The 27572-nt window shown below is 36.7% G+C and overlaps 1 protein-coding gene and 1 long non-coding RNA gene across 5 annotated transcripts in view; one reads left to right on the top strand and one right to left on the bottom strand.

Annotated features, from left to right (window-relative positions):
• Nucleotides 1-27572, bottom strand: part of Trhde (thyrotropin releasing hormone degrading enzyme) — a 353366-nt gene that overhangs the window by 95635 nt on the left and 230159 nt on the right. The window contains exons 7-9 of the mRNA XM_035451580.1: nt 20681-20746; nt 2860-2925; nt 1746-1933 (exon numbers count right to left, since the gene is read on the bottom strand). Of these exons, the coding sequence (XP_035307471.1) occupies nt 1746-1933; nt 2860-2925; nt 20681-20746 (320 nt within the window). The remainder of the gene's footprint in view (nt 1-1745; nt 1934-2859; nt 2926-20680; nt 20747-27572) is intronic.
• LOC118239554 overlaps nt 5201-27572 on the top strand; it is a 56556-nt gene continuing 34184 nt past the window's right edge. For all 4 annotated transcript variants that reach the window (XR_004772000.1, XR_004771998.1, XR_004771999.1 and 1 more), the window contains exon 1: nt 5201-9701. This is a non-coding gene — a long non-coding RNA (uncharacterized LOC118239554). The remainder of the gene's footprint in view (nt 9702-27572) is intronic.

Raw genomic sequence — 27572 nt, 5'->3', positions numbered from 1 at the left:
TGTGGAGTAAGGGGTGTAAGGCCCTGATTTATTGCTGGAGAGAAATCTCAGTAGGTAACAGATTTACTGAACAAGAAGGCCTGAATTCAAATACCCAGCACCGACATAAAGTTGTAATACAAACTTGTGATAATCTCAATGCTCCTCTGGAGACATGGGAGGCAAAGCTGAGTCCACAGAATCCAGACCATCTCATCTGTCCTACACAACGATGAATAAGAGATCCTGTCTCAAACAAGATGTAAGGTGAGGACTGGTACCTGTGGTAGTTCTTTAACCTCCATGTGTGAATCTTGACACATGCAAACATGCACATGTGCACATGCAGGCATACATACAGAGACTAAAAATCCAATGTGAAATGCATTCATTAGAAAGTGTCAATGAATTTCTCAACCATGGCTCTGTACATCCATGCCTGGACCAAACTGACTTGGAAATGGTTTCTAAACCTCTTAGGTGACTATAAAATGTGTGACCAGGCCTAATAGATAATCATAGTTGATAAAGTCAGACAGATAGTTTTCCAAAGTAACAAGAGATAGCATGATTAACCCAAGCAAAAACTATAATTTGCTTTACTAATTTCATCCCCCCTCTGTCCCTTACTCTGTCCCTCCCCACCCCCACTCCTTCAGTCCACTCTCATTAGAGCTTCTCTCAAAAGAAATAGTAACTGGCTTATAAAAGTTTGATCTTTCTTTGATCAGGCTTTAAAATAAGGAACAAAACAGAAAACATGGAATAAAATGAATAAGAAATTTAAAAGAAAGTTAAAATAATAAATCAAGATTTCAGGCCAATGGGATGGCTGGGGAAACAAGACCTCTGTGAGTTATAGGCCACCCCATGATGTATAGTGAGCCTGAGACCAGCTGGGTTATAGAGTAAGATCCAGTTTTGACAAAAATCAACTGAACAAGGAACAATTCTATATGTGTTATACCTTGCCAAAGAGCTCAAGCACTGTAATTGAGAGTAAAAGAACATATGTTGATCCTACATGGCCCCACTGAAGCTTGGATTATTTTAAGGTCTACATTATGTTCCTTTAACTCAGACATTATTAAGTACAGAACTTTGGTTTAATGAGTTTTTTCTAGATTCTTAGTTTTGGCTCTCATTTGTCCTGTAAAGTACATTTGATTCAATTCCACTAAATTCATAGCAACACATTTTAACTATTGAATTTAATTCAAGAACTATTCTTGGAGAAGGGAAGATGCAAATCTTTGAAAGTCACCATGTTAATTCAAAGTTCTGCCTTCTTAAATAAATGCTGTTACATTGAAAGTTAAAATCTTGGCAGAGGCCTAGAGAGGATGCTCAATGGTTAATAGCACTGGCTGTTCTTCAGAGAACCCATGTTTGAATTCCAGTACCCACAAGACATCTAACAACTTCCTATAACTCCAGTTCCACTGGATCCCATCAATGACCTTCTGGCTTATCTAGACACCTGTCATTCACATGGTGCACAGACAAACATGCAGGCAAAACACCAAAACAACATATACATCAAATAAATAAACAATAAAGTTTTTAAATATTGAGGAAATAGGTACAAAAGAAGAATCACAATAGATTGACCTATATTCTACTTACATTTCAGAATTTTCTCAATGGTAAATTAAATATTTCTTAAAATTTTTAAAGAAAAACATTCCCCAACAATTTAAAATATCAAAATACAAAGTGAAATATTAAAAATCACAATTTACATTCAGAGAATGAGCATGTCATACCTGTTATTCTGAAGTTGGAGTGCTTTTGTTTTAGCACTGATATCATAAATGAAATGTTGTTGGGTGATAATTATTCTATTTTCTACTGTCATGTTTCCCAGGATGGTGATAACAGGATATCCCATCTGGAGTGTCCACTGATCCATTACTTCTTGTATGTTCACATATTTTCCATTCCTCTTTAAAGCCTTTGCAACCAAAATTGTACAAATTAATCCATGAACACTTATAAGCATAATTAATATTAATCTGTTCTTGTTTTTACCACTACAATTTACCTCAATAGGAAAATATTTAAAAATCAGTGAAGTCAACATAATGTGCTAGTAAAATTAATCTTCTTGCCTTGAACTTTTTATATTGTTTTGTCCCACATATATGAACAGCTGAGTTTTATAAACATTAAAATTTTTACACAGCAGAATATAAAATGTAAGTTGTTATTACAAGTACTTCTACATCATTTTGCATCCCAGACAGGTCTACTATCATGAGGGAAAATTTTTCTAAAAACTTCAGCATTTCTGTTTTGAACATGAAACATTAAAATATCATTCAAAAGTGTTGTTATGTTTCATGCACAAGACCTGTGCAAGATCGTGACAGAATCTCAATGTGGATGGCAAAGAGAGATGACAAAGTCCCACGCTTAGCTGAGGAGCTAGAAGGGCTACCCATGCCTATCTTCATCATATAGATGACCCTATTCCAAGTCACATACTGACAGCAATAAGTGACATCGGTGACATTTTTAAAAAAAGAACTTGAAATTGGGAAAGAGTCATGATGGGAATAAGAAGGGAGTCATCTGAGGGGAGATGATGGAGGTAGAATTACTGACCCAAATAGAATATAGATATTTACAAAATTATCACTTAATTAAAAATAATGTCACTTTTCAAAACAGACAAGATATTTAACCAGCATCTGTTGGTCAAGTAATTTTAAGTCTTATCTTCTTTGTATTATATAAAAATAAAGCACCAAAGAAATATGAAGAAAAAAGAAATAAAAAGTAATTATAAGCTGTCCAAGTCAATAAAAGATAATGTCTTATAAATGAAATTCAGTTGCTCAAGAAAATGCTTTGATACTTCAGCTTCCTCTACTTTACCTCTGATAATGTATTCCAGAGATCATTTCTGGCTGCATTGCCATACTTGTGAATAGTTAAATAATCCTATAAGAATATAAAATTGTAATTACCACTCAAAGGTTAAGCAATTACCAGTAAACACATTTATTTCTCAATTCAATTAACCATTTCCATGTGTGGAATTGCATTAAGGCAAAGAGGAAGACATGCAAAAAGATTTAGAATAGCATTTAAAAATATTCCCAAAAGGTTTAACTAGAGCATATTTCCTAAGTCACCCAACAATACTAATTTCTTAACAAGGATTTTTACAACTATAATCATGTCTTATGGATTCCCAAGGTCAAGGATATACTATAACTGAGCTGGTCAACACCAGCTCATTAGGAGAATATGGCCTCTGCAATGAAATACTTGGAACAAACTTTCTCATCAAACTGTTCAGTTGTTCAAAGAGAAACATACTCTTTCATGGAGGAAAAAATTCTTTAGGTGTTATGCTGATACTGAGGGGGGAACTGCCGACTCTCCATGCTCTCTCTGATTGCTCTATGAAAAGGAAATACTGACAATGGCAAAAGTGAGACTTACTTCTGTAGTTTGAAGCATACATTACTATCAACAACAACAACAAAAAAGTCCTCCTAAGTTTGCTTCACAACTTCAGCCTTAGGATCTCCCATTTCTCATTATGCTCCATGAGTAGCTAAACCTACACACTTTAATTCACACCTTAATCCCTGCCAAGAAGTGTAGTCTGTCTCATTATCGAGGTGACGGCTGTCAAGATAAGTAGCATCAGATTTTTTTTCTGATTTCAAAGTACAAAAATGAACAAGAAGGACTGATTTCTATTTTGTTTTGTTTTTTGTAGTTAGTGCAATTTTTTTCTTTATTTTATTAGTTCAAATTAGAAACAAGCTTATTTCACATGTGGATCCCTCTCCCTCTCCCTCCCCTCATTCCCATCCCACCTCCCCCACCCTGACCTACCCCCCCACCCCATCTACCTTCTACTCCCCAGGCAGGGTAGGGCCCTCAACCAGGGCTCCACAAGGTCCACCACATCATCCTGGGCTGGGCCTGGGCCCTTCTGTATGTGTCCAGGGCAAGAGTGCACCCTTCAGGTAGGATGGGCTCTCAAAGTCCCTTGTTACACCAGGGAAAAATACTAATACCAGGGGGCCCCTGGGGTGCAGAGGCCTCCTCATTGACATGCATGTTCAGGGGTCTGGATCAGTCCTGTACTGGCCTCCCAGACAGCATCTGGGGTCAATGTGCTCCCCCTTGTTCAGGCCAGCTGTTTCTGTGGGTTTCTCCAACCTGGTACAGACCCCTTCGATCTTCATTCATCCCTCTCTGCAACTAAGTTCCAGAGTTCAGTTCAGAGTATATCTGTGGATGCCTGTCTCTGCTTCCATCAGCCACTGGATGAGGGCTCTTTGTATGGGACAGGTCGGTGGATTGGGAAAGAAGAGTTAGGTGTTTCTGGGCTCAGGGAGCTCCTCCCTGGCCAGGCAGGTCTACTCCGAGCAGTCGAAGGCCCAGAGAGATGGGGTGAATGGGGCTTTGGACAGGAGTTGGGCAAGAGCAGAGGGTCACTCACCTTGGTATGGGACCCTGATTTCTATTTTTTAGAAAATGAAGAAATCCTTACATTCAAAATTCTATTTCTAAACAACATGTAGGTAAGAAGACAATTTCTAATATTTTTATCAAAGTTTTTGAACTGAAAAAAGTTGCTGACTTTTCAATACTTAATGAAGGATTTGGCACTTAGAAGATAATTAGCATCAGGGAAGGAAATTTCAATACAAATGTAAGAACCTGTGACAGATTCAGCTCTTGCTGGCAATTCACAGCAGAACAAATGACTGTTCCCACTTAATCATATGCACAGAGAAGTGATGTCCAACCCCAACATGTTCAACTTCATCATCAGGTGTTATGAATAACTTTATTAAACACAGAATACACAGACAACTCATGATAACCAATATGAATATCTGATGGGGAATGTACTACTGTGTGTTTATCTTATTGATTATTGAATAAAATACTGTTTGGCCAATGAGACAGCAAGTTAGACGGAAGTATGAGTCAAAGAGGATTCTGGGAAATGTAGTAGAGAAGCTGAACTAGGCAGAAGTGACATAGCAAGGAGACTCATATTTAAGTGAAAAAAAAACAGGAAGGGCCCTTTTTTTCCCTTCAGCTCCTGCTCCAGCGGCACGATGTGATCCACCAGCTAGGAGGGACACCAATAAGGCGTCTGATAAGATAAGTCTTATAAAATATATAGATGTGTGATAATTGAGACTGAGCTAACAGATGAGAATCCTAGTCATTGGCCAAGCAGCATTGTAACTAATACAAGTCTCTCTGTGTTTTCATTTGGGCCTAACTCGGACACGCGGCTGTCATAAAGCTCACACATGGCAGTGGGGCTCAGGCGGCTTTTGGCAGAAAGATTTATAGTAACAAATATCAATTCAGATTTAACCAAGCTTTAGGAAGCTTGTTCTATATAAACCCAGGAACTAGGTTTGTTTGCTTTATCAAGGGAGTGCATGGAAGGAATAGAGAGATGGGTTTTAAATATGTAAGTTCAGCTTTCAATTTCATTCATTTCTTTATTTCTTTTAGCATTTAAATGAATGGACTTGGGAAGGATGTAGTATTAACTACACCACTACATGAAGAGAAACAGGCAGTCAATGGCTGCTGACAGAGCGGAATTAGTTGTATCCAGGTACAAGCTCCACTGATGAGTTATGCAATGCCAGGTAGTCAACATTAAATACACTCTCAAGGATATATAGATCATAATATATAATAACAATTACTATTATTATACAAGTGTAAGTCTCAAATCCAAGAGGTTGTAGGGAAGAGCTTGAGGGGAATAGTAGAAATGATGTAAGTAAAATGTAGTCCTTTATGAAATTCTCAAAAAAAAAACTGAAAAAGAAACACATCATTTTGTAAGAACATAATAAACTAACTATTCTGAATATACTAAATTAAAATCATTCAGAGTTTGGTTCTGCTTGTAGATCATGCTTCTATAATACTAATGAGGAGAGACAAAAATACTATGTGGTCCAATTAATTTTTCATCTCATAAGCCACTAAAAGTTCTATGACTTATGCTATAAGTTGGTCTTGTTCTACTGATCATCAATAGAATACTGAGTCATCCTCCAGTTAATAATAAAGTACCACTTCAAGTGGGTTGAAGTGGTACTTGTCAGGGTTAAGTGGCCACCCCAGCCTTGGTGCCTCATTGGTCAGTAATGACAGCATTCTTCAGGGCCCCTCAAGACACAGCCCTCAGATGTAATGGAAATCTACATATGTCAAATACTTTTTTTCCCAGAAAATGACTTGTTATTTTATTCTTTTTCTTGCACAAACCCAATCATTTATTATATGAACAAAATGTCATTGCCGAGCATAATTACAAATAAATCCACAGGATAGTGAATTTTGCTCTAGTAGTTAATCATCCATTCATTAACTTCATAAAATATATAAACACTTAGCATGCCAAGGAGCTTTGTAGGCACTGAGGGGATGTCGGCAGGGGAAAGCTTACTGAGAACAATCGCAAAAATCCTAGTTGTAATTCGTGTGGAAGGACTTACTTCTATGACTAAGCCTGGAGATGCCATGGTACAACTACCATTTTGCAAGATCTATTCAAATATTTGTACATAATGAATAAAAGTGTAAGTTTCATTCAAATTTGCAAGGCAATGAATAAGGAGATTTCAGATATATTAATCTGAAATAGAAATCTATGTTTTTCTCTGGTTACATGAAAGACAATCAGCAATAGATTTAGCATTATTACATAACATTGAATGTTTTAGTGTTAATATGTAAAGAATTGTGGGTACTCCATACTAGTTACTTCAGAAATGAAGTTATTGGAAATATCAAGCAAAGGGAACCACTAGCCTATGTGAAAGTACATAGCATACAATATGGATAGATTAAAAACTAAACATGTAGTCAATAAGCATATTTTTAAAAGATCTACTGAGGAAGTGAGGCATCATGGCACAGGGGTTTAAATATAGGGAATCTGACATGTATGGAATCAAATCCAAGGTCCAACACTCACTAGCTGTGTTATATGTGAGTTATGAACAAGCAGCCATATTTAAGCTCTTTTTGCCTGTTTCCACATCTATAACATGAAGATAGTAAAATCTGTACTACACATAGTTACTTTTCTGAGAATCCATACAATGTTAGAGTGGTGAAGAATTCCTAATATACCCTGATAATTGTGTAGGCATTATGTCTTAATCTTTTAAGTAACTTCAGGCTGTAGGTTGGAAAACTAGGCAAAAGAAGAGAAAGTATCATTGGTAATAATGAAGAGTAAAACACATATGAAGTAAGTTTGCCTAGTTTTTAGCATAGTATGAGTTCCTTTATACTTCACTTATTTGATAAACACCACATCATCATTTAACAAGTCAGAGACTGGACAGCAGAGACTGTAGCCCATATCCAAATCACAAAGAAGAGATGCAAACAACTGCCTACTCACAGCCAGAAATCAAGGTGTGCTATAGACACGTGTGTCTGTGAGCTTATCGCCCTTCAACAGCAGCTCATTTTGGCAGCCTTTTACAATGACGACTTTCCATCCCTTCAACTACAAAGTCACCTTGATGCCGCTCCTTCCCCACTTTCAAATGATGGTTTGTGGTGGAAACAACCCTGCCAAGGCCATCCCATTCCACTTCGCTTCTTTGATGGTCACTCTCCCATGGTCACTCTCCTGAATGTTGCTCGGAAGAAGTCAAGTACCACTATCCCTCCTCTACTGCTTTCAGTTATCATGTCTACCATGAAGCCAGAATGTGTTTGGGCAAATTGTCATATGAACCACTGGTATGCTCTGAATATTATTCAAACTCTTTCATGTAACTTAAAAATATATTTCTTCAAGCCCATCTGTTTCCCTCTTGTTTCGTCGCCTCACCTGAGACACTTGGATGTTTTATAATACACCTAGTGTATCTTTTCTAACTCTCTGCTCATGCAGTTTTCCACATAGTAGCCTCTCTTTTATCCACATAAAGTCATTATATCCTCCAGAACTAACTTTCGATAAATTTCTCCCAGGAATCTTTTGCTGCTCACTTCAATACATTAATTTTGAACTATCTTTCTTAGGTTGATATTCATTGAGAACAAAACAACATTTTCCATATCATGTTGCAATTGTCTGTTTACTGTTGACTGCCCACATTATCTATGTAAATTGCAAGGAAGTAAGGAACTTGTCATACCATTTTATTACTGTTTAACCAACGTCGCTGTACATAGACTAGTACACACATCAATATATGTCTGTGATATGTCACTCAATGTGAAGGATGGTTCTCTGTTAATAATGACAATGCAATTATTAACTTGCATCTATTAGCCTTACTTACCCAAGAGATCCTCTAAAGATAGTAATATAGGGCATGACTCATTACCTTTGTCAATACTTTTCAAATATATAACTTAAATTTACCTTCATCAAAAGATTGAATTATCGCATCTCAGACAACTTTTTACTTTCTTTGTTAACACATGGCATGATTCATAACATTTCATGTATGAAAGGCAATTAGGCAAAAATGACAAGGGAAAAAGTAAAAGAGACTGAGCTAAGTAAAGCACAGGTACTCCTTTTATCTTCTAAGACATGAAAATAATTACGGAATACTTGCTCTCCTCTTAATAAGTCCCTTAGAAAGACTGGATGGAGAATTAACAATGTAAATGACTTATTCCTAAAATCTTTGTGGCTATTTTCTCTGGGTTGAGCTATAAGAAGCAAAACTGTTGGAAGCACAATGGCTTTTAAAAAAGGAAAACTTCTTCATATTAGTGATAGGGTAGAGCCAGGGCCTCTTGCTTTTATCCATGCCTTAACCATACTCTCAGTTTTATGTCTGGATGGCAGCAGCAATCCCAAACATCAACTTCAGTGAGAACTTGTACAGAGGAGAAAGACAGTATCCTATAATGGGACTTTGTCTAAAAGGCATGAAGTTTCCCCCTCAAATGTTCCAGAAAACCCATTTTCAGCATTTATCACTATCACTTATCAAAATCACAGAGAATGCTTTTTTTCCAAAAGACTGTTAACAGCTTAAGGTAGCATCATTTGATTCCATGCACAGGGAAGTCATGTACCTAGCTCTGGATAGACCAGGTACACTTGTGTACATTATATGATGAGGAGAGACACTGAAGTTTGGTTCTCAGTGACACCAAGGGACAGGATGTCCTCTACAGTAAAATTAGTCTATAGAGTGTCAGGTAAACTCAAGCACTGCTTTTTTTGTTTTTGTTTTTGTATTTTGTTGTTTTTCTGAAGACTTGACAAGGAGGCTGAACTAAAGGTTTGAAATGTTGTTTCAATCAAGAACAACTATACCTCTAAAACAAAGTTAGCAAGCATTTGTCATTTTTTGGCTTTCCAGATTTTGAGCTCCATTTTTATACAGGGGCAATAACTCAATGTGCAGTGTGGGAGGAAGGCAAGAACTCCCTCTCGGTGATGAAATGGAAAGGACAAAATGCTAAATATTCCCTCTCACTTCTCCTGGCAGCTAAAGTTTAAGCATGTGTCCTGGCTTCCAACAAGTGGCTGCTTCAGCCCAGGCCTGTGAAGCCTAAAGAAGTTATGTAAAATGTCTGAAAAGCAAAGAGATCATACCTGAGATGAGAAGTCTCCACTGAACATGGAGTGATAACCCCACTAATGGCACCAACTGAGCCAGGGATTCTTAGGTGTGACCTTGGCAAGTTGTCTGGATTTCTAAGTCTCCTGACAACCTTTGGTGAGTTTTGTTTTTCCATCCTTCTCAATAATATGATAGATCACTTTTGGACATTTTAAAAAATTTATTTCTACTTATAAATCTATCAGGGTTTGTTGTATTGTTTGATACCCAAATTATGTCTAATAGATCATCAGTTGATTTCAACAAACAAATACCTTAGAAGATTTTTTTGGTGATCCCTAAACAGTAAATAGAAGCTATATTTTACAATTTGTACAAAGTAAAATAAGATATTTTGTAAGTGTCCTAAGTTTTCACTGTGTTATGGATAGAAGGTATGTGGAATGAGATGACAAGTAGCTTAAAGGTAAACAAATGAATATAATAGAATACAGAATATAAGAAGTTTCTCAAATGGTGTGTACACAAAGTGACAACAAAACCATTTTTAAGAAGCCTTTGACTTAAATTGAGCTCCAAGAGCAGGGACTTTGAAACTGAGAACCACTGCCCTATGAAATTTAGCTATTTTAAGCAGACAAAGTAAATAAGGTGATTTCCAAGCGATCCACAAACAACAAAAGTGATTAGATGCTCTCATCATAGGAAAGATGCACAGGAGCCGGGCAGTCTAACTTGAGTCTGGCTTGTGCACTTCTGAGCATATACTCAATACCTCGACCTTCCGAAAAACAGAACCAACACATGAGAATCATCAAAGACAACACACAAAACAAAGAAAGCTACCCTATAGACCAAGGTGTTTACTTTGGTTAGCATTTGCAGACTTTTTTGGAAATTATGACCTAAATGTGTATGAGTAGCAGAGCATTGGGAAAGAAAGTCTCACGCAAAAATGAAAGGAATGTCTGTAGCTTAATTCTATCAGACAAGAGCCAATGATGGGAAGGGATTAGTCACTATCCAAAAATTTCTCTGTTGCAAAATTCTACTATGAGAGGCATCAAATCCATTGTCAAGTGACTTCCATGTAAAAAGTTTCAAGAATCTGCATAAAGTTTAAAATACAAGAGAAAAAAGCAAGGCATTTAGAAAATAAAGTTATTTGTGGAGATTAAGAACAACAGTTGAGCATAATTGTTTGTAAGCCATTCTGAGTCAGAAATTTAAATGTGTGTCTACCCTAAATTTACCTTAAGAAGTGGCTTGCCTAGACATGTATTCATTCAGCTATTTTTCCCAAGAACAAAAAGGTGTTTAACATATTTTAAAAATCCATCATCCTGTTTAATGAATGTAAGATTTGTAAAAATTAGTATTTTTTCATAAGAGGTTATCAAATATAGCATGAAAAAGAGTGTTTTACATCAAAACAACCTGCCAGCATTTGAAAAGAGTTTTTGTTTGTTTAGGGGCTTTAAATTATAGACAATAGCATATCCCCATACAACTTTGGCTTCCAAATCTCTCCTATGTAGCAATTATGAATCACAGCACCAGGGCCTACAAGCAGGCATATTATGAGTTGTAATATTGCAACTGCTGCACTTGTACTCCAATTGCAGAACAACCTGACCAGGTTCTACACCTGTCAGTGAAATAGTGCAAACATAGTAGTCTACAGGGGGGGAGGGTGGATTCCAGGTACTAAAATACATTCACCTCTCACTGTTGCTGCTAGCTTGAAATATCACCAAGACATAAAATGAATTTGTTGGTAAAACCTGAAGTTTGTGAATTTTATTTTTCTGAATGCCCTGATAAAGGGCTTTGACGACTACAAGCTCACAAAAAAAGATAAAGTACATCCTGGCAGATAAAAATGTGAACTACCTTTTGTAAATCAAGATGCCCAATGCTTACAGAAATAGTCATGGTGCCTTAATGTCTTCCTAAAATGCCTACTGCTTGCAGGTTTGTCTTCAGCTTTCTTCTCACACCAGACCATGGCATTAGCAACCCGTGGAGAAGAGTATGTAATTCAATCAATCAGAAAAAAATCCATTGTTTCTACACTGAAAAATCTAGTTAAGAATTCTTCCTGATCCTTACCAGTCAGATGGATTTTAGAAGTTACCTATTTTCTCCAAACATTCATTTCTTCAGCTGAAAACCATAAATAATAAACTACCTGATAAAATGTTCATAAAGAATGTGACATAAAAATTTTAGAAAATGTTTATCACACAAAGAGTACTTCTGTTTATTTTAATAGTAACATTATTGGTAAAAAAAACTACAATGGTTTTTAAATAAAAAGCCAAGAGTCAACATATTTTTCAATCCTTCCTCTAAGAGAAGCCAAAATGTCCCAGAAGTCAAATAGAGAAATCCTATGCTCTAACTTCAGTAAGGAAAATATCTTGAGGAAGCAAAGAGAGGAAGTTAAAGGAAAGGGAAGAGAGTGGAAAGAAGATGAAAAGGGGAGGGCAGAAGAGGCTGTCCAATCAGAAAGGAGAGGATCTTATATGGCTCCTCTGGTCCTGGGGTAGACCGTGCTGCTTTGCACATAGCTCTATCAAATTTATGTGAGCATGAATTGTGGATTATAATTATAATTGTGGAAATGAGAGAAAATGCTGCTGGCATATTTTATTGCATACTGATTTGTCTTTTTTAAGTTAAATTGATGAATACAACTTTTTTCTCTTTTATTTCAGAAATGTGAATGGTGATTTTCATTTATTTTTAAAAGTTCTTGTTTCATATAAGAAATAGAGGCTGGGTGTTGGTGGTGCACACCTTTAATCCCAGCACTGGGGAGGCAGAGGCAGGTGGATCTCTGTGAGTTTGAGGCCAGCCTGGTCTCCAGAGCAAAAAACCAAAAATAAAAGAGAGAGAGAGAGAGAGAGAGAGAGAGAGAGAGAGAGAGAGAGAGAGAGAGTGATTTTGACTTTCATGCATTACAAATACACATGCATATATTCTGTAATGTACTCATTCATTTTAGCTTTGTAGTTAATTATTTGACAAATTAAATGCTTAATAAGGCAGACCCAATGTTTGTAAAACTTGCAATGGAAAGAGTATTAAATAATATTGATTGATCACAAGCAATCATTTTGAAATTTTCACCTTACAAAATATCTAAACCTTCCCAATACTTTAAGTAGAGCATAGATTTGAGTGAACTATCTATAGTAATTTTACATTAAGAGTAATTCAGCTATCATCATGATAATATACCCTAATCACTGTTTAGGAGGGAGTAAAATTCAGTGTGCTACCTCTGTTCTGATGGCTAACTCTTAGATTGCAAATCCATACACATGGGATCAAGTACTCACATACATAAGCCCACAATTCTCAAATAAAAACCTCAGATACACATACTAACATATAACAAACACTTCACAAGAACATGCTATTGAGGGTGTTGCTGCTACTGATAATCACCATGGCTTTGTGTCTGTCATTACCCTTGGGCTATCAGAATTTTATGAGCACAAACCAATAATAATGACATTTCCTTTTTGCTTTTTATCCACACCTCATTGCTTACATTGATTTGCATAAGCAATTTCCACCCTGATAATTGGAACCAAACATGCTGTTGTAGGTTACCTTATGGAAGAGAGCAGTTAAATACTAATTAAGAGGAATCTTTCTCTATTCAAACATATTTTAAGAGTTACTGAATTATTCTCACTGACTCCCTCTCTAACAGGGATTTTAGGGTTTGAGTTTGCATCAAGCTTAACACTGATCTTCCCTTTATGCTTTTAATTCCCTGATGTCAACATATAATAACATGATGAATGACACTGCCAGGTCCAGATTGTTAGGAATAAACTGTTTTGTTTTAAAACAAAAAGTGATGATTTTATGGATTAAGTATTTTAATAGCTACTGAATCAATCAATCAATGATCCTTGAAGATTTCATATTTGTAACTTTATTTTCATAAAAATCAGAGAAAAAGAAAATAAATAAATTTAGGTTGATTAAAGCAAGAAAGAGAGGAACATGGAGGCTCCAAATGATTTCACAGAGATTCTATCTAAGAACAGTATTATTAGCATATGTTATTTTAAAGTATTCCTATAGAACATAAGTGGATTAGGGCTTTAGGCTATAGGAAGTGAACCTAAATTACAAAACCAAGGTTAAAAACTATATACACTAATGAATTGATCTTGTGTATGTTATGCCCATAAACATTTCTACTTGTGGGTAAAAATTAATGTGTATGTGAAAGCTCTCTGGCAAATAAAAAATGCACACATTATCAACAAGATGGTAGGAGGTGAGGATTGTTTTTCTAGTAAGTTATCAGTACAAATATTTATTTTTAGGACTACGGGAGATTCCAAAAAGGTATGTAAAGTGACCAAGAAATTCTGGAGAAACAAAAAACAAAACAAACAAAAGAAATGGGATGATGTTGCTGGTTGTTCTTGTCCTGGAAGGTTCCACTGCCCTTCAGCCCCAAATAAATACATGGACACTATATAAGTTGTAAAATGATTGGCTGATGGCTGGGGCTTCTGACAGCCTAGCTCTGTCTTAATTATCAACCTATAACTACTAATCTATATATTTCTACATGGCCTTATCTTACCAGAGAATGCCTGCCGTGTCCTATCCTTCTGATCCCTTCATGGTGTCCCCCTCTGCCTACCTTTCCCAGAATTCTCCTCATCTGCTAGTCCTGCCTATCTTCCTGTCTCTACTGGCTATTGGCCAAACGGTGTTTTATTCATCAACCAATAAGAGAAACGTGTATGCAGAAGGACCTCCCTCATCAGGATAGTTACTGAATGGAAAAGATACTTAATAACATTGAACACTGTGGTTTTCCCAAATAAAAGAGAAGGATGGAAACATACTGCATGTCTTCTGCCCCAGAGCCCCATAAAGAAAGAACTCCATTTAGCATGGTAGTGAGAAATCATTTTCAAATATTGAAATGTTAAATAGATGTGAATTTGTGAAGTAATTTTATTACCTTGGCCTTCCATAGTGGCTGAGAAAATAATTTGGGAGTATTCATGACACAGACAAGATATTTAAATAGTATACCCTGACTCTGTGGCCAGGGAATATCTCTGGTTACCAATGCCCTGCCTTCCCCATTCTCAATTATTTGAAGTACCAATAGGCAATGCAGTTGCTTTCGGTCATCATCACTCACTGGCAACCTACTAGGAGAAAATTTTGAGGCTGATGAAATATAACCTCATTTCGGATATCATATTCAGAGTTGTCTTTAAACAAAAACAACTTGAAACAGCCACTGCTTTGGTTCTTCTCACTGTGCTTGCCATATCTCAGGAGTGCTGGCTAACCTGGGAAGACATAATGAGGGGCCTGTGGTTGTGATCATGCAAGACAAAAAGTCTACAAATCTTAAGTTACTGAAGCCACCAAAATAATTATTTTCTCGATGGCAAGGTACCCTATGGATGGGCCAGTAATATGTCTTTTGTTCTGTTCCTTATTGAGAAGAGTAATAACTTCTAAATGTTTAAATTTATATATACATGACTGGTATAGATATACCTAATATGAATCAATCATGCTAACTAACATTGACAATACAGATTATTATGACAAATGCATATTAGTGATACCAAAGCTCCCAACTTCCTGGAAAGTACTTTCTTGATTGTTCTCTTATGTCTCTCTTGACTTTAGAAGATGCTCACATAGAATGTTAAATCCATTTCTTCTTGAACTAAAGAAAATAGTTTTAAGATTGCTCTGAGTTTTATGGAATATATTACACAGAACAATATGTAAAATGTTAAAATATATGCATTTCTACATATTGAGTAAATATTATTTGTAAATGGGAAACATAAGTTTGTATTTGATTTTCTCCATGATCCATTTTAACACAAACATCAAAACTAAAGCTGGCTTATTTAGTGACATTAAGTGCTAGCCCTTTAAGAAGTGGTTCTAAGCCATATTGTTCTAGAAATATTGAACTTAATTTTTTTCCATTTGTACAGGGGTAAGGCACTGTATTAAATATGTAAGGTCTTTTGAAAAAAGGGATTTTGAGAGCCCATCCCATATGAAGGGATGTTCTTTTGACCTGAACACATGGGGAAGGGCCTAGGCCTGGCCCAGGATGACGTGGTAGACTTTGGGGAGCCCCTTTTGAGGGTCTTACCCTGCCTGGGGAGTGGAGGGGGGATAGCTAGGGGCAGGTGGGATGTTGGGGAGGAGGGGAGGGAAAGGGAGAAGGGATTGACATCTGAAGCAAGCTTGTTCCTAATTTGAACTAATAAAATAAAATAAAAATAAAAAAATGAAGTGGTTCTAGCTGGGTGTTGGTGGTGCACACCATTAATCCCAGCACTTGGGAGGCAAAGGGAGATGGATCTCTGTGTGTTCAAGGCCAGCCTGGTCTACAGAGCGAGTTCCAGGACAGGCTCCAAAACGATACAGAGAAACCCTGTCTCAAAAAAAAAAAAAGTATTTCTACACCTTTAAAGAAAACTATCTACAAGTGTTTCCTGTCTTTTAAAGGAGGCAGGATTGATAGAGGATAATAGGAACATAGCATATGTGTTCATTCTATTTGTGTGAAGAATGGGATATAGATGGGAAAACAAATGGCAAGAAGCTTTGAACACGGGCTTCAAAGTTCTAAATTCCCCTGAGTTCTGCCTACTGTTAAAAACAGTTCCCTTTGTTGAGTGAGTAAGTCCCTCCCTTGTCAGAATTCCCTTTAATAACATTCAGCAAAGGGAGTACTAATTCTCTCAAAGCCAGCCTCCAGGACACTGTCCTGCCACCAGACCTATAAATAGAGTCAACTCCACAGTGAAGGAGTACAACTAGAAATTCTGACCTTAAAAAACACAATGTATGTTATGAAAATCATCAAGAAATTTCAAAAAACCCTTAACAAATATCATGTAAGTCAACCATAGATTAATCACAAGAAAAATATTAAATATCTGGAGCAAAGCAGGAAAATAAATATGTAGCTTAAACCCCAGGACAACATAAGTCGAATTTTATACCAGAAAAACAAAACACGTTATTAGCAAAATCTGTAACAGTGCTACAGATGCCCATCTGGTTTGATACAGCTGCTTTGCTGCAATGCTGTGAACACTGAGGGCCATAGAATATAACATTCAGCAGGACACCAGGATGCTCAAGAACAGGAAGTCCCTTTTCCACATGCAGTTTATGGTACACCTCCATCAAATTAAAACAGCTGTCCCAAATTAAAAATATCAAATAAAACTGCCTAATTGATCAACTGCCCTAAATAAATCCTATATTTAGAAACCATGAAGGATGGAAAAGATGTTGGAAAATTTAGTTTTGCATTTTATAACTCTAAGGTTGGAGGCCGAGACATTTCATGACTTGGAGGAGGCTCAGCATTAATTAAGAGAAATGAGAATTATTTCTCTCCACTTATTCTGTTGCCTGAAGCTTCCCACAAAATGCCTGCTGTCGTTTTTTTGTGTAATGGATTAAATATAACAGTAGATATGTAGAGCTTGCAAAAAATATAATCACTCTCTGTCTTGAGATATATTATTTATGAATGGCACATATAATCAACAACAGAAAAGGTTAAACTAGGTTCATTTTTACAAGTTCCACTTTCAATTCAAACACAAAAACTAAAGCTGCCTTATTAGCAAAATTATGAAATGATCTTAGCTTATGTATATAATTTATTTATAAAACAATAGGTTTAAGATAATTTTCCTTAAAGAACATGAAAAAATAAACCATTTGAACATTTAAGTAAATGAAAAATAAGATGTACAAAAAAATCAATAATTTCTTTGCAATTTGACATTATTACACCTTTAATATTTCTCCTTGGTTTCTGATTAGCTTAGCTGTAGGTTATAGAAATAGTAAGAACAAAAATGTTCCGTTGTTTTTTCTGTTGGCTTAGTAGCCGTACCTGAATCTACTGATATTTTATCTACCATCTCTGCCCTGCTGCACCACAGTCAGTACCTTACCAATAAAGACTCAGGAGTCAGACATGAGGTGAAAACCTGCTACATCAGAGAAGCTTCAGAGTAACCATCTGCCCTTTCTTTTTGGCTAGAGCCTCAGCAAGAAAGCTTCTCTCCTTCCATCCCAATCAAAAAGGCCTGGGAATCTCGATGTCCCTCCCTACTCCTTCCTGTGCATCTCTCCATCTGTATTCCTGGATTCTCCATCCTCTCTATGGCTAATTCCTGTCATCTAGTCGCTGGCTCCACCCCCTAATCCAAGGTTAATTTTTACAATTCAGTCTCAGTTTCACACTGAAATCAATTGTCCAGAAACAGTTTTTTCCTCAAAAACTTTTAGAGTTCCTAGGAGCCTTCTAGGGTTTATATTCAATTGGAAATTTAAAATACATATTTCTACACAAATTACTGTGCAATATATAAAATATTGTTGAATGCCTGCTCAAACATCTTCTAAGAAAATCTGAATATATAATAAACTGACCCAGAGACGTACTAGATAAGTTATACATAACAAATTTTTACTTTTGCTTTGTTTCAAAAAATAAAGCTTAGGATAGCCCATCCAGATGTGGAAAATTATCATCAGAACACAAATTTAGTTAGATAATGAAGAAGCTGCTATCTTGGCATGGTATCATATCATAGCATGAGGGAATAGTTTGTGCACACAGGGAAAAAATTAAAGCAAAAGTAAAGAGGAAGTACAGAAAGAAGGAAGAATAACATATAACAGCACACCACATTTGCAGTTTGATGTTGGCTGAGCCAGTAAATATAAAGATACTATATCTGAAAATAATAAACTTTCATTTATCAACATAGAAATAGCCATGGTTAATGTAAAAACAATTAATAGACTTAATTCAGAGCTAAGTGCTAACATCGTAGAGTAGCCCTTTCAATGGCTTGTAATTTAAGACTCCCCAGAGCCTTGTGAATGGCAAGCTTATTAATATGAACCCTCCCAACACTCAGTGCCATGACATGAAGTGTCTGTTCAGGAGGTCATCTCCAAAATGCACCCCATACATCTTCATGCACAGGAGATGATAATGTATCACCCAGACAGAAGGATCTACTGTAAACTAATCCAAACTGCTGCTGATACACTAAATCAGTTTGAGTGATCCATATAAATGAAGCTGGAAGCAAGGTACCGAAGGATACAGATCCACCTGATGAATGAGATGCCATGAGGCAAATGAAATGCAGTGTTGACATAGACTCCCTTGGTTGAAAATTAACCAAATCAAGTACTGGAGCATAAAATTGCACGGTGACACTAGCTTCAGATGAAAATTTATTTTAATGTTTTTTTGTTTGTTTGTTTTTAGCAGTTTCAGATAAAGCTGAACAGGCTGGGTCAGTGGAACAGAATGTAGGATGTAACGTAGGATGCATTCAAAATAATACATTTTACATCCCACAGAAAATATGACAGGATAAGGAAAAGGGCTGCAAAAAGGTTCTTCCCAAATAGCTTAACTACAGTCACTCAATCTGATGAGCAAATAACATGTACACAGTTAAAGAGAAATAATAAAAATTGTATGCAGAAAATGATTTCATATCAGCTTGCCACCAGGGATCCAAATTCAATTTATATTGCCCTTATGAAAACCTAAATGTTTTCTGAAACTGTCACGTTACCAATTCGATGAGGAAAACAAAGAGGTGGGATAAGGGAGGATATTCCTCCAGATAGTTTATATTCATGGAGGGCACTCTTTGAGGTGAAGCAAAAAAAAAAAAAAAAAAAAAAAAAAAAGTTTCCTAAACTATGTGATCAGAATGGAGTCCTCATCCATTAGCAAAGAGAACCTACATCCCTCAGCAAATACATTCGATGGATTCAGCTATTCTGAGGGCATCTGTATTGAAAGGGCTGATTAAAGTAAATTCCGATACCTGCTAAAACTAATCTGCAAAAGTAGTTTGTAAGGAAAATTATTCATCAATGAATTTATATGCTCCTTTTACTTGTTGCATTAAATTTACAGTTTGTCACATCAAATTTAACTCTTGCCTTTGTATTTTATCTTTTAGCTTATTTTTGATAAAGATCAAATTCTACTACAAAAATATGACCCCAGTCCCCAGTTACAGTTTATTTAAATTTCAAAATGAAAAGCTTACTAAGAACAGATAAGATTGATTGCTCTCTCTGTCTTAGCATAATTGTATTTCAGGTGAACATCAATTTACTTTAAAGGACACTTCTAAGTAGCAGAATGCATCATAAATAATTCATCAATCATGGCAACTAGGAGAGTGGTTTACTCTAGCAGATTCAAGGGATTCAAAGTTCTAATTTTCTATAGTTATCTCTGCTCTACATTTTTAAATAATTTTGTTAAATAAATCCGTCCTTACATTTTCATGCTTATTACCCTAAATGCAGTGTATGCAACTGTCTTTTCTTTCTCTTTTCCCTTTTATTGAAAATAAATTCTTTTCTCATGCAATATATTCTGATTACAGTTTCCCCTCCCTCTGCCCCTCCCAGTTCCTCCCTACCACCTGTGTTATCCATACCCCCTGCACTTCTGCCTCACATTAGAAAAGAACAGGCTTCTAGGAGCTAACAACATAACAAAAACCACAAGGGTGTCTCCTTTCTTTGAAAATGACCCGCTTGTCTTTCAAATAAGCATATTTTATTTTCATTGGGACAAATAGCAACTCTGTAATCAGTAGTAAAACAAAACAGAGTACGTAACTGAAGAGCAGGCACAAAATTTTCTCAATTATGTAATTTTAGTAAAGCTAACAATTTGTTTTCATATTACTTAAACATCTCAATGACACTAAATACTAGCAGGTTTTCTGAAGCTCTTATATAAGTAGTTCAGGATCTGACATGTGTAAAAATTAGTTCAGTTTGTAAATGCTGATTAAACAACTCTAAATTATATACCAGCTTGAGTTTAGCCAGATGAAACACTGAGTGTTCTATGATAATGTTTTTTTTCTTTTGTCATACTGAGGGACTGAGCCTGCCTTGCATATCTTCAGTTTCTCCATCAGAGTAGCAATTTGGTATTAGAAATTTCCCAAACTGTGAAATAACCTTAAAATAATGACAAGAAAAAGAAAGGAGAAAATAGAAAGCATTTTACTTACTTGCAATCCCCTCTGAAAAACTGAATGGCCCATAAAATTAGCCAGCATTCTAATTAAAGCAGCACCCTGTGGGAAAGGTATTGAAAAGAAAAGAATGTCAACTAGTGTGATTCTAACAGTCCACATGTCAATCAAGAATGGCTCACTTCATCACTATATTCTATTTATAAAATATTCAAGGAGAAATACATGAAACAATATCTCACTTACAGATTGAAAATTCCATGTTTTGTGAATCTTTATGTTTTCTGGATCAAAACCTAGTACTTTAAGATGAAAATCCCTTAGACAGTATCTCAAGAAATGGTCTGTAGTTAGGAGTAATTAATACTTCTGTGAATATGGTACATGGCAAACTTAATAAAACACGGTACTTATACTCAAAAGCCTATGATCTGGTAACATAAAGACACCCATGTTAACAAATATTCATATGAGCTGAGCGATGGTGATGCACACCCTTAATCCAAGCACCTGGGTGGCAGAGGCAGGTGGATCTCTGTGAGTCCAAGGCCAGCCTGGTCTATAGAGCAAGTTCCAGAACAGCCAGAACTACACAGAGAGACCCTGTCTCAAAAAACCAAAATGAAAGAAATATTCATATGAACATATAATATTTATATAAATATTCATATGAACATATAAACTTAGCTGTTTGTTGAACTCCTAACTCAAGTGAGAATACTCTAAGGCAGAAGTGAAGACTCAAGTGTGAAGCACTCAGGTTTTCTGGGTTCAAACTCTATCTCTGTTATATTTTTTAAATACTTTTCCAGGACAAATTATTAGACTCTCTTCACTTATTTTCTTCTCTTTCAACATGCAGTTACCAATAGTCCTATTCAGTGAGACCGTTTTGAAGCTTAAATAATTAGCATGCATGTATGTATACATATATGTGTGTGTATGTATGTATATGTATGTGAAGTACATACATTAAAATTAGTGTGAAGTATGTATGTTAAAATTAGTATACATGTGTGTGTTGAATACATATTAAAATAGTACTTGTGTCTAAAGAATATATATTAAAAGGGTATGTGTGTGTTTGTGCATAGAGCAGTTCAAAACATAATCTGAATGATAGTGTGAGCCATCAATGTTATTTTCATGATGGCTCATTTTTGTCATGTACATTTCTTATGGAGACTAAATGTAATTATATGCTCCTATATGTCAGGAAGTATATATGGTTAATATATTCTGAGAAATAAAACACTAAGTTAGAAAATTTGAGAACTACCATTATAATAAACAGAATACTATCAGTGCAAAATGTGCTTAAGTAATCAACCTGAAGCCATCCAAGTAATAAGGGGTAAGCCAGGGTGATCACAAACCTATCTGTAAACATAAATTAGTCTTCTAAAAGTCACTAGTTTATACTGAGCTGCTCAGGTCTTAGGAAGCAGTGATTCTTTATGTATAAATGACAGTCTAGGCATATTGGAAACTCCTTTGTGCCTACATGTCCCTCTCCACCATCTTTACAAATGCATATACTGCAGTAACTCCTTTCTCCAAGGCCTTTCTTTTAACTTTTATTAATGCACATCAATGGTGTATGCTGATAAGATCCACTATGACAGCTCAAAGCACACACCCAGGATATCCTCTTCAAAGAGAGGATCCTACAACACTCATGCAACCTGCACCGTCCTGCTGCACACAGTCAGTCCAGCAACACGATCTGTGATTTTCCACTGTTTGACACTTAAACTGCTCCCTTTAATTCTGGAACTTTGAGGCAATATAATATTCTCACCCCATTAGTCAATCACCCTTAAAGCACTCTCTCAAAAGAAAAAAAAATCTCAATTCCCGAAGGACTTGTTCCTCAAATAAGAATGTTCTCATCATCTCATCTTCTCAGCAAATGAGCTGACAAACCATAGCATTTTATGCCCCTCCAGATATTCTCCCTCTCACATCTTCTACCCATTTCTCTCTCTATGTATATTCTGTTGCTTCTTGCTCTTTGTCTTCTGCACACTTGTATGAGTCCATAAAATATAAGCATTTGTGACTCAATCTGGGGAGCAGGTGAGAATCCCCTTTCGAACGCATCAGCTCTGCTCCCAGAATTTCCTTGACAAGCTCTCCTGCTCTGTATTTTCCAATCTAGTCTATCCACCCTGAGGGAAAACCTGTCAGTTCTTCCACAGCACTAACCCTTACCACCTGGGGAGTGAGAGACTCTGAGGCAGTCAGGTCCAGCTTCCCTTCAGAACAAAAGAGCACCTTCAGATGGTTGAAATGTTCCCTTCCAGGTAATGATGACTTGGTCCCTGTTCAGGCTATAAAAGCTATCAGTTTGGTGTGGACTAATGACAAAAGATTACTTTGTAATGATAAAGAACAGACTGTTTTCCCTGTCTTGCTAGGCTGGAGAAGGGTGCTCAGAAATAAGACATGGAAATATAGCCAATATTCAACTGATAACAACACTATTATAATAACACTGAACTCTTCATTATTGTTATGTCCTATAACTCAATTACATTTCAGAAAATATACTGTCTGGATATTTTGATGTTGCCTGGAGCAGACTACACTCTTCTATATTTAACTGACCTTTTCTGGTGAATGCTAATTTTTTAAACGCCTATTTTAAAGAAGTCTGCAAAGATGTGTCAGGTGGGCTGACCAGATGTTCTTAGTCAGTGTATAGGACACTTAAATATGCATAGCTATAACAAAGGCCACACCTTACAGCACAGCTAAATTCCGCATATTCTTCTGTTTTAAAGAAGGCTGAATCATATTTCTCTGTATCTTGAGAATATCTGTTCACCAAACTAACCTCGTTTAGAAAGTGGCAACCTATAATCACTTGTGACTGAAAATTCCAGCCTCAAGAAAAGGAACTGAGCAGTTACTCACTTTGAGGAGCTTTATGGAAAGGAATCAGATTGCTTCTTAGGAAACATCATCATGATGATAAAACAAGGACCAGGAGAGGTACTGTGGTAACTGACTGTTTTCTGACTGATTTTTACAGAATAACATAAACAATGTGTCACAATAAGAGGCTTGAAAACTCAATCATTGTTTAGTAGTTTGTCTCTTTTTGATATATATATATATATATATATATTATATATATATATATATCTTTACTTTGCAATATCTGAGTACCTAATGGTTTCAGAGGTATTAAAAATGTCCAGAGAAAGGACCTCCTTTCCTCAGACTTGGCACATCCCTTTCCTGCAGTTGGCTAAGATGAGCTCCTTTAATTCAATAATGGTTGACAAAGAGAGAAACTGTCTGCACACATGGCAATTACTTTGTATTCTTGAATACTAGCTATTCATCAAGGATATAGCCTTTATTGTTTCTCTGGTATGTTTTCACAATATGTAATCACTTTTTAAGAGAAGGTAATCTTCCAAACTCAATTACTTCCTAAGCATATGTTTAGTGAGTTTGTAGTTTGTTCAATATCTCACAGAATACCAATAGGGATGATATTAGCACACCTCATCCATAGGGGGTTGAAGGGTCTAAAGAGTAACATTTGTGCTAGCCCCATCTACATGATGTAATAGGGATAGAATTTACACAGCCAGGCAGGTGAGGAGGTGAAAATCCTGACGTATAGACTTCATATAGATAGAAAGCCATAAAGACACATAGTATGGGATTGTGTGGGCAATAGGTTGACCATATTTTAGAAGTATGAATTTCAGTGCTAAATATTTGGAAGGGGTGGGGCCTAAGTATGATACCCCAGAACTGGTAAGAGCTAAATACTTGCTTAAGCATGATACTCAGAATGGGTAAGATAACCAGAAACAAACAAGAGAAATGAGTAGTAGCAAAACAGTTTAACAAATGTGACAGAGTAAGTTTGAATTTTAGTCTAAGATAGGGGTGACATTAGAAGATATGCATATATACATAGTTTAGTAGAAAGTAGGTAAACTACTAAAAATCACTTGAAAAATTGTGTAGTTTTAAAGGTAGGCAAAAACGCAGAGGACTGGAAAAGCAATGCAGCAAAGAAATGAGTTGTGGGAGAGGGCAGGGCTGGAGACATAGACAGGGTTACGAGTAGGTAAGAATGCCAGAGGCATGTGATCTTGTTTCAGTGAAGACAATGGAAAACAGAATCTATAGGACTTTCAACAGACCATATAGTCTTCCCTGTAGAGCTCAGGATAAGCACTGGGGAAATCAAATTAAAAGCAAACAAGCAAACCGGGATGCCAGAGTGTGACAGACAGCTGAAAGCAATGTGGGCACAAGCGGAGTCATTGAAGACGTGGTTGAGACTTGTGCTTCCAATTTCCGGGAAAATAATATTTAACAGAGGAATGTAGTCAGTAACAATTAAGAATTATAAAAGCATATAAACAGGAGGCATTTGTGTTTTGCTATTTTTGGTTTTTCAAGACAGGGTTTCTCTGTGTAGCCCTTGGCTGTCCTGGAACTCTCTCTGTAGACCAGACTGGCCTAGAACTCACAGAGATCCACCTGCCTCTGCTTTGTGAGCACTGGGATTAAAGGTGTGCAGCACCACCCACCATCCAGCCTTTTTTTTAATATGGGAGAAAGTGTTGTTCCAACAAATAATGATTGAGTAGAGATAGTGATGGGAGACATGAAGATCAAGAAATGAGTGTTAGAACCAACTTCCAAGAAAAGGAAGAGAATTTAAGTGAGTCTCTGAGAGAAAGAGCATAGTTTTCCTGAGGGAAAACTGAAAAGGGAAAGGGTAGGAAGATTTTAGAGACTAAACCACAGATGGAAACAGTCTCAGGACAGCAGTCTGTAGTTGTGAAAGAAGGTATAGTCTGTCAGTCTGTTTCACCACTGTGGACCCACACCCAAAACACTTGTTGGTACACACGTAATTCTCAGATAAGCAAAGGTCTGTCTCATTTCAACAATGCAAAGGCAGTCTTTAGATTATGTCATCCGGAGAGTAGAACTAAATTCAAAAGAACTACAGGGGGTGGGAAGGAGTGGAACCTGTGGGGCTGTAGAAAAAGTCCTGTGTGAGCAGAAATCACTCAGAATGCATCATTCACTGTAGAACCGTGGTGTGATATAGTTACGATAGAACAAAGAAGATATCATTATTTTGTCTAATCAGGAGTTTGAGGCTTAAAAGTTTGTATAGCTTGCTGAAATTGACCCAAATTAAGTGAAAGAGCTATGATTAGAAACCCACTTCTATCCAACTCGAAATCATTCGCTTTAACTGATGTAGGTTACTGTTTTAGGATTTGCAATCAAGATAGAACCTAGGCCCTTTTAAAAATCACTGTACAAAATGAGAACCTAGAGAGGAAAATGTGTGGAATATTGTTTTAACTAGGCAAAAAATGTGTTATATCCGTTTAGGCAGCAGAATGAAACTTTAACTGGGTAAAGGTGTGTTATATTTGTTTGTGCTGCATTTGCTGAACAATGTAAGGATGTGTGCTTAATTATGTAAAGATGTGTTTGCACTTGTTTCACCTTGCCTGCCTGAGGCATCAGATTGGGCTGATAAAAAGCTGAATGGCTAAAAGCTAGATAGAGAAAGAACAGTCAGTCATGTCAGGCAGAGAGAATAAATAGGAGGGGGAATCTATAGGCTTGGGAAGAACAAGAAGAAGAGAAAATAAAACAAGGAAGCCAGCCAGCTGCCAGCCATACTGTGAAAGTAAAATATACAGAAGGAAAGAAAAGTATATAGCCCCTAGGCAAAAAGGCAGATAAAGAGAAACAGGTTAAGTTAAAAGAGCTAGCCAGAAATGAGTCGAAGCTAGGCCGAGCAATCAAAACTAATAAGTTTCTGTGTGACGATTTGGGAGATGGTTGGTAGCTCAAAAGAAAAAGGCTGCTACAGAAAAGAAAAGAGAAGAGAAGATTAGAATTGTTCATTTTAGAATCAGTAACATTCTGACAGCAGAGAATGAAAGGAAATTAATCCAATAGATGTGAAATGGCTTTCCAATACTTTAGGGCTGGAAATAAAGTGGACACTTGGAGGACATGGGAGAACTGGGCATGTTTATGTACTAAGAAAACCATGCTGCTTTAGTACTAGTTCAGTGCAAATCAAAGGCTAGGAAAGTTGAAACTACATGAAAACACACTGCTCAGATCGCCAGCTGCTTTTGCATTCTCCTTCATGAAAGCCACCATCCTCAGCTTACTCCAAGTCAATGACTGCTTAAGAAAAACCAAAGGACATCTATTCCAGTGAAATGGAAGCTCCTGCAGTGGGGATATGATTCAAGGACACCTCTGGTCTGGGAGCTATTTCCTGTAATAGGCTTTCACCTGGAGTTCTCCTATCCCATGGTTCCTTCCACCACCCTTCCCTTGCTTGGGTGTCCCCTGTGGTGAGTGCATCTCTCAGACTCCTCCTGTTCCCTTGACCAGTAATGCTCTATGTATCATGGTGTCTATCCTTTAGAAGATCAGGATTAATTCAGCAGGGCAGTTTGCCATATGGAGATTCCCCACAAGTATAATCTAATTTTGGTTTGTCAGATGTTACCTGGTACTCAGTCTACTCTAGTAACAAGAGTATCAACAAAACTGGAAGTTTCTTTTCGAGTCTCTAGCTAGCAAACCTTCTATGCTGTGTGCATATGCTTCATGGTTCATTCCAGTGTTTAGCTGGAAGAAAGGGAGTAACCCCACATCATTGCTTCCACCTCATAGATGGGAAGGACTGAAGCAAAGGGGCAGGATCATTTGCTCTTTATCTGTGGGCACAGTCAGTCCGGGTTCTCATATGAACTAGTGGCCATATACTCTGTTGTTTTTAATTTTAGTTCTTTAAAAAGCAGAGAAGCCTACACAAAAAGAAATTCCTGTTGTAGACTACATTGTTGAAAGGGTTAGCATATTGATTTCAAAATCAAAGTGCTTTTCAAATGTTAACGTT

Source organism: Cricetulus griseus (genome assembly GCF_003668045.3).
Source record: "Cricetulus griseus strain 17A/GY chromosome 1 unlocalized genomic scaffold, alternate assembly CriGri-PICRH-1.0 chr1_0, whole genome shotgun sequence".
NCBI lineage: Eukaryota > Metazoa > Chordata > Mammalia > Rodentia > Cricetidae > Cricetulus > Cricetulus griseus.
Note: the sequence above shows the minus strand (reverse complement) of the source record. Positions and strands in the feature narration are given on the sequence as shown.